The sequence below is a fragment of the Adiantum capillus-veneris genome, chromosome 16 (genome assembly GCF_014529385.1).
Source record: "Adiantum capillus-veneris isolate H3 chromosome 16, ASM1452938v2, whole genome shotgun sequence".
NCBI lineage: Eukaryota > Viridiplantae > Streptophyta > Polypodiopsida > Polypodiales > Pteridaceae > Adiantum > Adiantum capillus-veneris.
Genome location: NC_140946.1, coordinates 139,322,679 through 139,335,759, shown reverse-complemented (window position 1 = coordinate 139,335,759; position 13,081 = coordinate 139,322,679). Strand labels below are relative to the sequence as shown.

Here is a 13,081-nt window from a genome sequence, read left to right as displayed (position 1 = left end):
CACTATCAGAAGCTATTCTCGAGAAGGTTACCAGCTGCATGCATTTTCTTTTCAAGGGGCCTCTTTTCATAAGCATTTTTAAGTGTCTGGCATCCTTTTGTTGTAAATTTTCAGCACAATAATGTATTGTTTGCATTGTTCTCAGATATATAGAGCTTTTGAATGTCTCATTCCTTTTGTGTGTGTGTGTGTGTGTGTGGGCGCGCATGTGCACGCATGGAGAAGAATGTGTGTAGTTTAAGTAGCAAGAGGCACACATAGGTTCCTTAAAGTTTCTCTGTAAACACGTGCAACATTGCATTTTCTGTAAGTTCTAACCTTTCCTAGAGGTTCCCATTGGCATTATGCAAAAGAGTGTCCCTGTGTGTATGCTTGTGCGCTTTTTCAACTCCGCTACTTGTAAAAAAAAGGGGGGCTAAACAACTTTCCTGCTCTTTCAAGAAAATAACTTCTTTTAGATGAGTTGCTATAGATCAAGAAGCATATCGCTATACACGGGGAAAACCACTTTTCCTAGAATCGTGGCCGAAGGAAAAATAGTCACCTGTTTAATATACATCTAAAGGAAACCTAATCTATGCACACAAGTCCAATGTGCTCTGGTTTGGAACTTATAAGTGATTAGGGTGCACATTTTTTGAATCATGTGATCAAGGAGTTAACTCAGACCCACAGGATTTTGCATACGACTGATCCCGATGCTCTTTTAAATTCTTGCAGCTCGGAGCTGATATCCATCATAATAGCTATGAGAACCACCAGCTCTGTTCCCTGGATGAAGATGGTGAACCTGACTGCCATATGCATTAGCCAACACCCGACGTACTGATTCATGGCTACTCCCCATTTCGCGGCCAGATGGAGGGAATGAAGGGTAAGCTCCAGCCCTTCTGTTATGGTATCCCTCATTCCCTGACTGCCCATATCTTGCATCGTGGATTCGGCTCTCTGTAGACTGCTCCAAATGCCCAACATTCGGAAGTGCTACCATTCTAACAGCCGGTTCCCTATATGTCTCACCCGCACCTCTATTCATAGCATACCTATGACTGTTTGCAAAATTAATTGCAGTTTCACGATGATGCAAAAATTCATCTTCCTCCATCCGTTGCCTCGGCATCGTTTCCTCGAGCATGTGTGAGTTGGGCAAAAGGTTTCCATGAATTAGAGTCCTGAAAAAGACATGGATCCCTTTAAATCAACTTTGAACTAGTCTGCAGGTCATGTATCAAAGACATAATCATGGTGAATCAACAAGGACACACCTATGGATATTCGAAGAATGCGAGCTTTGTATGTACATTCCAACGGCACGCAAAGAATCTGGATCTGATGCAAGCGGCCTTGCCATCTCATTCAATCGAACATTCCATGGCGGTACTTCTGCCAACCCTGAATCAGAAACAAGGAAAGGATTAATGCGTACTTACAACTTGAATCTCATGACTGGATGGACAAGCAACCCAGAAGAAGATTTACATACCTCTGTTCATTGATGATGGATAATCGCTCTCTCTGCATGAATCAAGGAAAATCGAAAGATATGAGACAATTGAAGAAACTGAGCCTACAAACTACCTATATGAGAAAATAGATATGGTACTCACATTGAGATTTGGCGAAATGACCCATGAGGGGGTCTCCTGCTTGGATGGGTCAACTGAAAAAGACAATGAATTAATACATGGTGCAATGGCTCAAGTCTAGCATAAGTAGCAGCCTGGCATTGACAGTTTTATAAATTTGTGCATGCCATTTCATCAAGCATTAACCCAAAGGATGCAAGTTACTTAATTTCAACCCATCCATATTTGCTCAAGCACTCCCAGAGCCCCAAAAGCATAGTGACCAGGAACAGAAAATCGAAATGTGGAATGGGGAATGAATTGCCATTTCCCGTTACGGATACTCACGTCTAGACCACAAAATGGGGACTTAGAAAAGGAAGTTGGAATGGGGAAGGGGAATGAAGCCTGTAACTATGCCCAAAACAGGTAAGGCTTGTGGTTACCAGTGGTGAGGTATGGACTCCAGCTAGGCAGATTTCTCTGGTTGCATTGACTCCTAATGCAAAGATGATGCATGAAACAAGGTGAAGAATGACATGAGCCTTCTAAAAGATGAGAAACTTTTAATGCTTCACATGCATAGTCAGCAAGAGATATTTCGGGGTTTCTCAAGTTTAAGGGCAAAACATTTTATCCTTCATCTAAGAAATACCAAGGTTAAGTGATTCTTCAGTATCTAAGACGTTCTTGCATTTCGCATTTCCAGCTCTGAAATGCGTTTCTTGGTCTCTATGTTAACATAATGCCCAATTACTCTTCTTCTCCAAGGCCTGCTTTGGAGGCCAAAAATGCATATTGGGTAGCAACCAAAACAATAAAAAAGATGGCTGAAGTTTTATTGGTTGTAGGACAAAATGCAACTAAAATAATTACGCTTTACAAAAAAGAGAAAGGAGTATATTGAAATCTATGGAAGGGGCCTGTGAGGCACTCAATTGTCACTGATGAGCCATCCGACGCTCGTCTTTGGTCTCTTCCTCTATAACTTTTCAGTGACTCCTTCCATTGTTGGCCACTCCATCACCTTCCTTGTGTGACTCGATCAATGTCATCTTGGCCTAGATTATCATAAAAATGTCTATGTCATCTGGGCGTCATGGAAGTAAAGTAACACCAATCCTAACAAAAGCTGTATATTACGGAATGACGGATCATGGCTGTAGCTTACCTAGAGTCTGCAGATGGGACACATGCAAAACAAGGCAGACATAATCTAGGCCAAGATCAATGTCATCTTGGCCTAGATTATCATACAAATTTCTATGTCATCTGGGCGTCATGGAAGTAAAGTAACACCAATCCTAACAAAAGCTGTATATTATGGAACGATGGATCATGGCTGTAGTTCACCTAGAGTCTGCAGATGGGACACATGCAAAACAAGGCAGACATAATCTAGGCCAAGATCAATGTCATCTTGGCATAGATTATCATACAAATGTCTATGTCATCTGGGCGTCATGGAAGTAAAGTAACACCAATCCTAACAAAAGCTGTATATTACGGAACGATGGATCATGGCTGTAGCTCACGTAGAGTCTGCAGATGGGACACGTGCAAAACAAGGCAGACATGAAAATAATAGTTCGATCCTTGAGATCACAATAGCATACACGAACATAAACCTCCCTCTTACCAAGATTCCTTTATGAACTTTTTTGCAAGAACAACCAACATCAGTAGTTAAAAAGCTAGCAAAAAATTCCTCATGTATAAGGCTACATAATTTAAGCACTTCTCCTTTTTTTGTAAGAGCTTCTCACTCGTTCATCATGCCGATACAAGCTGTCAAGCATCCCAGTATAACTGTGGTCCTCATCTGAATAAGGGTTGCTTAATAGCTGCTGCTGCAGATAACAGCTACTAGAAAACAACCACTGTCCTCCCTCCACTTGCCGGCAGTTTGGGCATTGCATGGCTCCTTTAGCATTGAATGCAGAGCCAATGCAATCTGAAAACCACCACAAAAAAAAATACACTCAGAAAAATGTGAAAATCGAGAATAATGAACAAAAACACCTCCTTAAAATTACAAAGACCACCACTTGTAGAATATGGAAACTCAGAAGATGTGGTGTTTTGGCACCACCATACATAAAACTTTGGGTCAAGATGTATGTGAGGATCCAGTAAAACTAGCTTTTTCGATTAGTTTTGGTGTCTTTTTTAAAATTTCTTCAATGAGGGGAAGGTAGTACGGAGAAACTTTCTACATATCCATGTATTTACAACTGCACATTGCTGTACATTACACCCTCGAGGGGCAGCCGTTGGAACCACCTCCCCAAGGGGGGAAGTAGGATACAGCCATCAAAAACGCAGCTCATGAGCCTCGAACCCTCAGCCTTGGGGTCCCGTCATCAAGGTCTCACCAACCGAGCTACGCTTCTGGGGTGTTTTAGATTTTTTTGGTAGGGTTACTCACATAATCACAAATACTGAGGGTCACTTCTACAATCCAGTTAAAAGGGGTCATATTGGGTATTGAAAAAAGCACACCACAGATAAACATCATAACTCACTACTGCTGTAATCTTAAAGGATATACCACAATTTTGGGCCACCCCAACTCAGATCATGCTTCTGCTAGAGCTCGTCCTCATGCCATCTTTTCCTTCCCATAATAGATCATTTCATTCATAGAGAAGAAACTATGTGGAGGTTCTTATAGAGCCCTCAAATAAACTAGGTGGTGTAACAAGCCCTACATTATATGAGAAAGGAAAAGACAAGCTATGCCATTAGCCTGAAACTGCTAGTAATGAGTAAAATGTGCTATGCTCAATCAAGTGGAGACCCTCTACCAGCTCTTAAATAAGTGGTCCTTGTCATATATACAATAGACATCCTTCCAAAGTTCACCTACAAACGCTCATACCATCCTCAACAGTGTGGATCTTCTCAATCGGGATACATTTTCTCCAGATTGTGCATGCATGTGTGTGCATGAGAGAGAGAGAGAGAGAGAGAGAGAGAGAGAGAGAGAGAGAGAGAGAGAGAGAGAAGAGAGAGAGAGAAATGTAATGTAATATTAACGTCTTCAAAAGGCCAAAATGACCTATGAGACCAAAAGGTTACATGTGGTGAATCTAATACCAGGTCTAGGTACAAAAAGTACAAAGAACTGAAAAGAAAATAGTGGGATGGGGTGGGGTCAGGGGTGAAAGCTGATACAAAGGGAATACAAAGGGTGAGCCGATACAATGGAGCTCTCTGACAGTCGAGGCATCATAAACATATACATCAGTATCCGGAAGACGGCTCCTATGTCGCGTTAATATGGTATGGATCCTCTGTCACAATCTCCATCGATATCGAGAGGGCCCTCTAATCCGTGGGCGACGGGACCGCCCACGGATAGGAGTTGGGGCGACGGGACCGTCCCAACTCTATCGCCCGATCAAGCAGTATGCCTCTGGTGCCTCTGATGTTGTTATGATGTGGGGGCTGCTCTAACTCCTCTGTCTGTGACTAAAAGAAATCTGTAATCTTCCACTGTCGCTGGATCTCTCTCATTGTGCCCCTCTTCAAGAGGTCCTCTCTGTGTTTGCGAATCTCCAGTAAGTATAATCCGAGGCATCTCTGATCCTGGTATCTCATGACTCTAGAAAGTGGCCCAAAACCGTCTTTGGATAGACAGTGAAAGTGGCCTCGTATCTCATAGTATACTGGGAAGTGACATATGTAATGTAGCTCTATCTCTGGCTCTATTTGGCACACCTGACAAATCCTGGACTCAGCGGGTACTCCTCTAAATCTGCCCGTCTCGATCTCTAGCTGATGTGAGGATGTGCGTATCTAACCAATAGCACATTGTATCCCGTGGGATAGATGAGTATCCATGTATCTTGGTCTGATCACAAAACCATCCTCCGTGAGTTGGAGAAGATGCTCTCTATAGAAAGTCATCTTCGTACCTAGCTCATGTGTAGGTTGTATCCATGTCCTCTTTGTATCCAACTGAATCAAGTCCTGTCTGATGAGCCTGGTAATCTCTGCCCTAGTGAGGGGGATGGAGGGTGCATCCAGAAAGTACTGAAATGGGGGTAGCCGGTCCATACTAAAGCCATGTAACTGAAACCAAAATGCCATCTCTGCATACCAACATGAACTATCTCCCTACAATGCCAACTGTCGCAAAGACTCTAGTGCTAATCGAGCACATCTGTCTCTTGGGAGAGCCCAAGTGTTATGCATAAATGAAACTGATCGAGTGAGTGCCTCCACTACCAATAAAGGAGCAGCGAGATCCGCCCTAACAATGTCATGTGATACTGAGGCCTTGTCCCTAATCATCCGAGAAATCATAGACACCAAGGGCTTCTCCATACGTCTCTATCCATCAGTACTGCCAGCTCTACTATGATGATCAACAGAGGGGTCCCATATCTCCACTGTGTATAGCATGGCCGAAGTGACCAAAGTGTCAAAGAGCCAAATCTTTGTCCGAGGTTCTTGGAACTGAACCTACGAACATATCCTCTCAAGTCTCCCCAATGCTGCATAGGCTCTGGTCAATCACGTATCTGCTGCATGCCTCATGGAAAATACTGGACCACTGAAAACCGCCCCAAGATAAGTGTATGTATCTGCATACTCCACAGTCTCTCAACCATATGTAAAAGTGGGGGCAGACCTCCTCACCCACTGCGCCGTGGTGTTAAACAGCATTACCTTGGTCTTACCAAGGTTCACAGACAGTCCATTGTCCCATGCAAATACATGCAGTGCACCCAAATGACGTTGCATCCCTCTTGGAGAATCGGAGATCAGCACAATATCATCAGCATATAATAGCATCGGAATCCATGTCCCTGCAAGCTGAGCACCTCTATCACCCTCTGTATGTACATAATCTGAAAACTCATCTACATATATCCCAAAGAGAGTCGGAGATAGGGGACAACCCTGCTTCACCTCAATGGTGGCATGAACCATGTCGGACATGCCCTGAGTAGTGCGTACCTGTCCTATCACTGTCCTGTATAAAGCTAAGATCCCCCTGATCAGCTCTATGGGCACCCCCATATCTTGCAATCTATGTATGAGTCTGGCTCGTGGCACTGTATCAAAGGCTTTGCGGAAATCCACAAAGCTACAATATATCCTCTTGCCATGGTGTCTACCCTCCTCAATAATGGCTCTAAGTGTCAAAATCTGGTCAAGAGTGGAGAAACCTCTCCTGAACCCTGCCTGTCCTGATGCCCGTACGCCCTTTCTCTCTGCCCATCCCCTTAACTCATACTCAAGAATTGATGCATATAGCCTAGCCAGAGTGTGACCAACCATGATGGTTCGGTAATTCCTTGGAAGCATAGGATCTCCCGACTTGAAGATAGGCACAATAGTGGACATACTCCAAGTCTTAGGGAAGCCCTCATACATAGCTCTATTAAACATCATAGCAAGAGGCTCTGCAAGAATATCTCTGGCATGGATAAAGTGCTCTGCTACCAGACCATCATGATCCTGTGCTCTTCTTGTCTTCATCTTGTCAATGGCTTTCCTTACCCTCTCAGTAGTAAAGAAAGTACATGTTTTTGGGCATGCCTCTGGAGGGTCAGGCAAAGGTGGCTGCCCCGATGCTGTATAGAGAAGCCTCACTAGAGTCCTGACTCATAAACAACTGATACATATCACACTCTAATTGATATAGGTAAGCCCTCTTCTTTCGTCGCACTAGGCGGCGGAAGATAATCCATGACTGTCTATGTGTAGTAGTAGTACCCATGAGCACTTCTTTGTGTAATCTGATCCTCATCTCTCTACACTCCTCATCATACCAACTGATCTGAGGCATGCTCCCAGATCGTCTGCGTGTAGGCTGGCTGTGGGGATATTCCTCTGATGCTGCATTATGTAGCATCTCTCTCAGAATCTGCGTGAGCTCATCTAATGGTCGTCCTCGCTCCTGAATGCATAGCTGCCTGTATATCTCATCAGTGTACACGTGATCCATCTCCCTCGTGAAGGTATATCGAGTATGTGTGGAGGCCTCTCCCAATGAAGCTGTGTTGAACTAGAACGATAGAGTGAAAGACAAGATAGCATGATCGACTGCTACCCCAACCGGCCTAGTTCCCACCACGAAATCCTGAAAGGAAGAAATGAGTCCTGGCGGATCCATAACATAATCCACTGTACTAGCGCCATGCCGATGTGGAAAGCATGTAACACCACCGTAGAGTGGGGATAGATGTGGTTTCTTTCTCTTTCCCTTTCTTAGCGACTTCTATCCATTTCTCAGCCTCATCCCCCTTCTTCTGTGTCTTTGTGATTACATCCACCCACGAAGACATCTTTGCCCCATTCTGTTTCTCTTCCTCTTTGATCATCCGTACCTGTTCCTTATGACCTTAATTTCCTCTATCACCGAGGGCTGGAATTCACCTTCCTCTAGTCCATTGCTTGCTCTATCAGCAAGCTCTCGCTTGAGGGTTGAGACCTCTTCTTTGAGTGCTTGTGAATCCGCCTTAAGTGCGTGTATCTCTACGTGCAGGTCCTCTTTCTCCTCCTTCCATTGCGTGCCTTCGTTGAGGAACATTTGAAGAAGGTTGGCCTTCTCCTTCCACCATCCTTCCATCTCTGCTTTCCATTCCTTCATCTCCCTTTCCACTTGTGTTATCTGCTTGTTTGTAAGCATGAAGGTCGCCTTCATACGGGACTTGCAAACTGGTGAAGCGCTCATGACCTCCATCGTAACGGCCCCTGTTGTTGCGGCAAGCCCTCAGTTATGCTCGTGTTTAGTAACACTGTTGAGTACTGATGGGGTTCTGATGAAATGAAATGAAATGATATATTAACGTCTTCAAAAGGCCAAAATGACCTATGAGACCAATCCATTACAAATTGGTGAATCTGATACCATGTTTGGGTACAAAAAAAGAGATACTAAAATGAACCTAGAAGTGCTACTAGTTGGACCACTGATATAATGGGTGCCCAATACAAGAGGTGATAATGAATCCATCCTCATTTGTAATCTCAATGTCAAGATAGTATGGCTCAAATCCTTTGTTGTAGTCTCCATCGATGCTGTGAAGCTCCTCTTTTCAGTCGTGGGCGTGTCGATCTCCCTAGCTCCAATGCTTGGTCAATGAGAGTATTGTGGGTGTGAGTATGAGCTGAGCTTTGTAGTGGTGGATGCTCCTCTATCTGTCCAATGTCTCGTGTGAAGAAACCAGTAATCTGCCTCTGGGATTATCTCTCTCCAGATATCCTCAGTAAACTATCTTTGCATCTGTGTAACTCAAGTAGATACAGTCGAAGACATCTCTAGTCCTATAATTGACATCTTCCGCTGCACTTTGAAACCCATAAGCATAAACGCCATTGAAACATCATTAGAGAGAAAGTAGGATTCACAGCACAACGTTTCCTTGAGGAGCCAATCACACGAAAAGGGTTCCGACTTTCCATTGAAAGTGATAGGTATCTATTTGATAAAGCCTCTCGTCATGCCCATCCAAATCCTCCAAAAAAAGCGCATAAAAGGTGAACCTTGAGAAAAGGACATAGGAGCAAGTGTGAATGTCAACCGTACAGAGTAGCGCCAATTGCTCATGCCCATTGTACCATTTCTTGTAACAATTCTCGCTGTGAGATGGTGCAAGAAGTTTTTCCAAGGCTTGTTAGCTCAGGAACAAACCATAGACAATAAGGTTGGAAAGCAGGGTGCAACTCTTCATCTCTAGATCAATAATCCCCAAACCTCTCTGTTCTAGGTGTAATGCATGTGTGCTAGGATACTCTAGCTCTAGGATCTATAAATGCCATTAGAAACTCCAAACAAATGATTCTTGAGAGTAATGAGATGACGCAGCCAAGACATACTCCTTGAGTGAGCGGAATTGAAATGGTTGACAAGATCTATACTTTACACGTCCACAATCTTTACTTCTTTCCTTGCTTGTATGTGTGCTACTTAGCATGAATGATGATTCCTTTTAGAGAGAGAAATGAAATGAAATGAAATGATATATTAACGTCTTCAAAAGGCCAAAATGACCTATGAGACCATCAGATACAAAGTGGTGAATCTAATACAATGTCTGAAGTACAAGTACTGAAAGTAAAAATGAAAACTGAAATGAAGTGTGAAATGTGAAATGTGAAAATGTAGAATAGGCCCTCAATGACAATCTAGGTGTCGTGCTAGAATGCCTCTGATCCTCTGCTGGAGTCTCCGTCGATGTAGTGTGCTCCTGTGTCTCGGTCGTGGTCGTCTCGATCTCCCGAGCTCAATCGCCCTATCAATGAGGGTGCCTCTGGTATGAATGCGGGTACAACCCTGTGCTGGTGGTTGGTCTCTTGGCTCCCTCGATCCAAAGAAATCTGTGATCTGTCTCTGCGGCTATCGTACTCCATGTCTCCTCAACAGACTGTCTCTATGTCGGTGTAGCTCAAGTAGATATAAGCCAAGGCATCTCTGGTCTTGATATCTCATGACTCTATCTAGGGGTCCAAAACCCTCCCTGAATAAGCAATGGAAGCGCCCTCGTATCTCATAATACACAGTGCAGTGGCATATGTAGTGTAGCTCTGTCTCTGGCTCTCTACCGCATAGTTGACATATCCTAGACTCTAGTGGTATCCCTCTGAATCTACCCGTCTCAATCTCCAGCTAGTGTGAGGATGTGCGAATCTAACCAATAGCACATCGCAGACCATGAGATAAATGAGTGTCCATGTAGTTCGGACGAGTCACAAACCCATCCCCTGAAAGTTGGAGAAGGTGCTCTTTGTAGAAAGCCATCTTCGTGCCCAACTCCTGTATCGGCTCTACCCATGTCCTCCTGGTGTCCAACTGTATAAGATCCTGACGAATGAGTCTGGTGATCTCCGTCCGTGTGACTGGCAGGGAGGGTGCATCCAGGGAATATTGAAAGGGAGGCAATCTATTGCTGAAACCATGCCTCTGAAACCATGAGGTCATCTGTGCATACCAACATGATGCATCTCCCTGCAACGCTAACTGTCTAGAGGACTCAAGAACCAGTCTAGTATATCTGCCTCTATGTGTATCCCATAGACTGTGCATAAAGGACACTGATCTGGTAAGAGCCTCAATCTCTATAGGAGGGGCGGCTACCTCCGCTCGAATAATCGCATGTGGTACAGAGGCCTTGGCTCTAATCATCCGGGATATCATAAATACCAAGGGTCTCTCCATGTTCCTCCAACTGTCATGATTCACAGATGGTCCCCAAACTTGGACCCCATAAAGCATAGCTGAAGCAACCAAAGTATCAAAGAGCCATAGTTTTGTTCGTGGTTCTTGAAACTGAACCTGCGGACACATCCTCTCTAGCCCTCCTAATGCCACATAGGCTCTGGATAGTCTAGTCTCTACTGCTCTCCTCATGGTAAACCTTGGTCCCGTGAATACCACCCCCAGATATGTATATTCATCTGTGTACTCCACAGTGTCCTGGCCATATACGAGTGTAGGTGCCGATCTCTTGACCCACTGTGGTGTGGTGTTAAACACCATAACCTTGGTTTTACCAAGGTTCACAGACAATCCACTATCCTCTGCAACGTTGTGCAATGCATCCAAATGTCTTTGCATGCCCTCTGGCGACTCTGACATTAACACAATATCATCAGCATATAATAATAAAGGGATCCCTCTGTCACCCTCTCTGTCAATGTAGTCAGAGACCTCATCTACATACATACCAAAAAGTGTAGGGGACAAAGGACACCCCTGTTTCACTCCAATAGTGGAATGAACAATGTCAGAAATCCCCTCAGGAGTGCGTACCTGGCCAGTCACTGAGCCATATAAAGCCATGATCCCCAATATGATCTCTGTGGGTACTCCCAACTTCAGTAGCCTGTGCATCAATCTGGCCCTCAGCACTGTGTCAAATGCCTTGCGGAAGTCCACAAAGCAACAATACATCCGTCTCCCATGTGCCTCACCCTCCTCAATAATGGCTCTGAGTGTAAGAATATGGTCCAAAGTGGAGAAACCCCTCCTGAATCCAGCCTGTCCTGTTGGTCGTATGCCCTCATTTTCTGCCCATTTACTCAGTTGCTGTTCAAGAATGGATGCATACAACCGTGCCAATGTGTGCCCTATCATAATAGTACGGTAGTTCCCTGGTACCGTGGGGTCCCCTGCCTTGAAAAGAGGTACAATAGTAGATAATCTCCACGACTCGGGTAGTCCCTCACACATGACACGGTTAAACAACCGCGCAAGAACCTCTGACAGTAAATCTCTAGCATGTATCAAGTGCTCTGCCACCAAACCATCATGATCATATGCTCTCCTAGTCCTCATCCTGTCAATGGCGTTCTTCACCATCTCAGTGGTAAAGAAGGTACTAGTGGCTGGACATGACTCTAGAGGGTCTGGTAATGGTGGTTGCCCAGGTACTGTATATAATGATGCTGCATATTGACCCGAAATCTCGGGAGAGGTAATCACTGGAGGAGGTGAGTGCTCATGGAAGAGACGCCAGGCCTCCCCTGAATCTCAGCTCAAAAAGAGCTGATACAAATCACGTTCCATCTGGGCTAAAAAGGCCCGCTTCTTCCGTCGCACTAAACGCCGAAGGGCAATCCGAGACTGTCTATATGTAATGACTCCAAGTATAAGCTCGCTCTGAATCTGAACTCTCATCTGTCTGCACTCCTCATCATACCAACTATTCTGAGGCATGTTCCCAGAACGTCTTCTCTGATCTGGTTGAGTGTGTGGGTATGCCTCTGCTGCTGCCCCATGCAAGATCTCCATCAATAAAGTGGTGATCTCCTCCACTGTATATACAGGCTCGGCTGCCCCCATCCGTCTGTAAATCTCTTCCACATAAACTGAATCCGTCTCTAGTGTAAAAGTATACCGTGGGTGTGCAATCCTCCGTGGTGTCTGAGAGACACTATACTGGAAAGAGACTGAAAAAGTCAGGAGAGCATGGTCCACTGCTACTCCAACAGGCCTAGGGCCCACACTGAGATCTTGAATATGAGAGATGAAGCTCGGTGAAGTCATGACATAGTCCACTGTACTTGCCCCATGTCTGTGTGGAAAGCATGTGAATCCCCCAGACGAAGGAAAAATCTCTAGACCATTAAGTATGGCCAGACCATGCGTAGTTGTCATCTCCATGAGATATCTCCCATACTCTGTGTGCTCTTTATCCTGTGAGTGTCTGTCAAGTCCCATCTCCGATATATCCATCTCTCTAAGCATCTCCTCCGAGGTATCATAAAATACCGTTTGGGAGTTGGCCGTCCTGGCATTAAAGTCTCCCAAGAGAATGATATCTCCATCTCTAGAGAACTCCCATATGTCATCATCAAGTATAGAGAAAGGGGATTGCCCTCTAGGTGAGGTATAGACTGATGTGCTAGGGGGAAAGTAACATATAGCAATGTATAAGAATCTGCCTGTCTCACCCACATGTATCTCGCCTGGTCATCTCTCCGGACAATCTGTAATAGCGGCTACAACTCTTCCTTGAATAAGACTGCTACCCCTCCTGAACCTCGACTTCCATGCT

General features: G+C 44.7%; 1 protein-coding gene across 4 annotated transcripts in view; it reads right to left on the bottom strand.

Annotated features, from left to right (window-relative positions):
• Positions 1-422: 422 nt before the first annotated feature.
• The window catches only part of LOC147439958 (uncharacterized), a 99,221-nt gene continuing 86,562 nt past the window's right edge, over positions 423-13,081 (bottom strand). For all 4 annotated transcript variants that reach the window (XM_086485669.1, XM_086485671.1, XM_086485670.1 and 1 more), the window contains 5 exons: positions 3,332-3,519; positions 1,608-1,660; positions 1,484-1,515; positions 1,266-1,392; positions 423-1,172 (listed from right to left, as the gene is read on the bottom strand). In XM_086485669.1, coding sequence (XP_086341795.1) covers positions 707-1,172; positions 1,266-1,392; positions 1,484-1,515; positions 1,608-1,660; positions 3,332-3,519 — 866 coding nt within the window. In that variant the 3' untranslated portion in view covers positions 423-706. The remainder of the gene's footprint in view (positions 1,173-1,265; positions 1,393-1,483; positions 1,516-1,607; positions 1,661-3,331; positions 3,520-13,081) is intronic.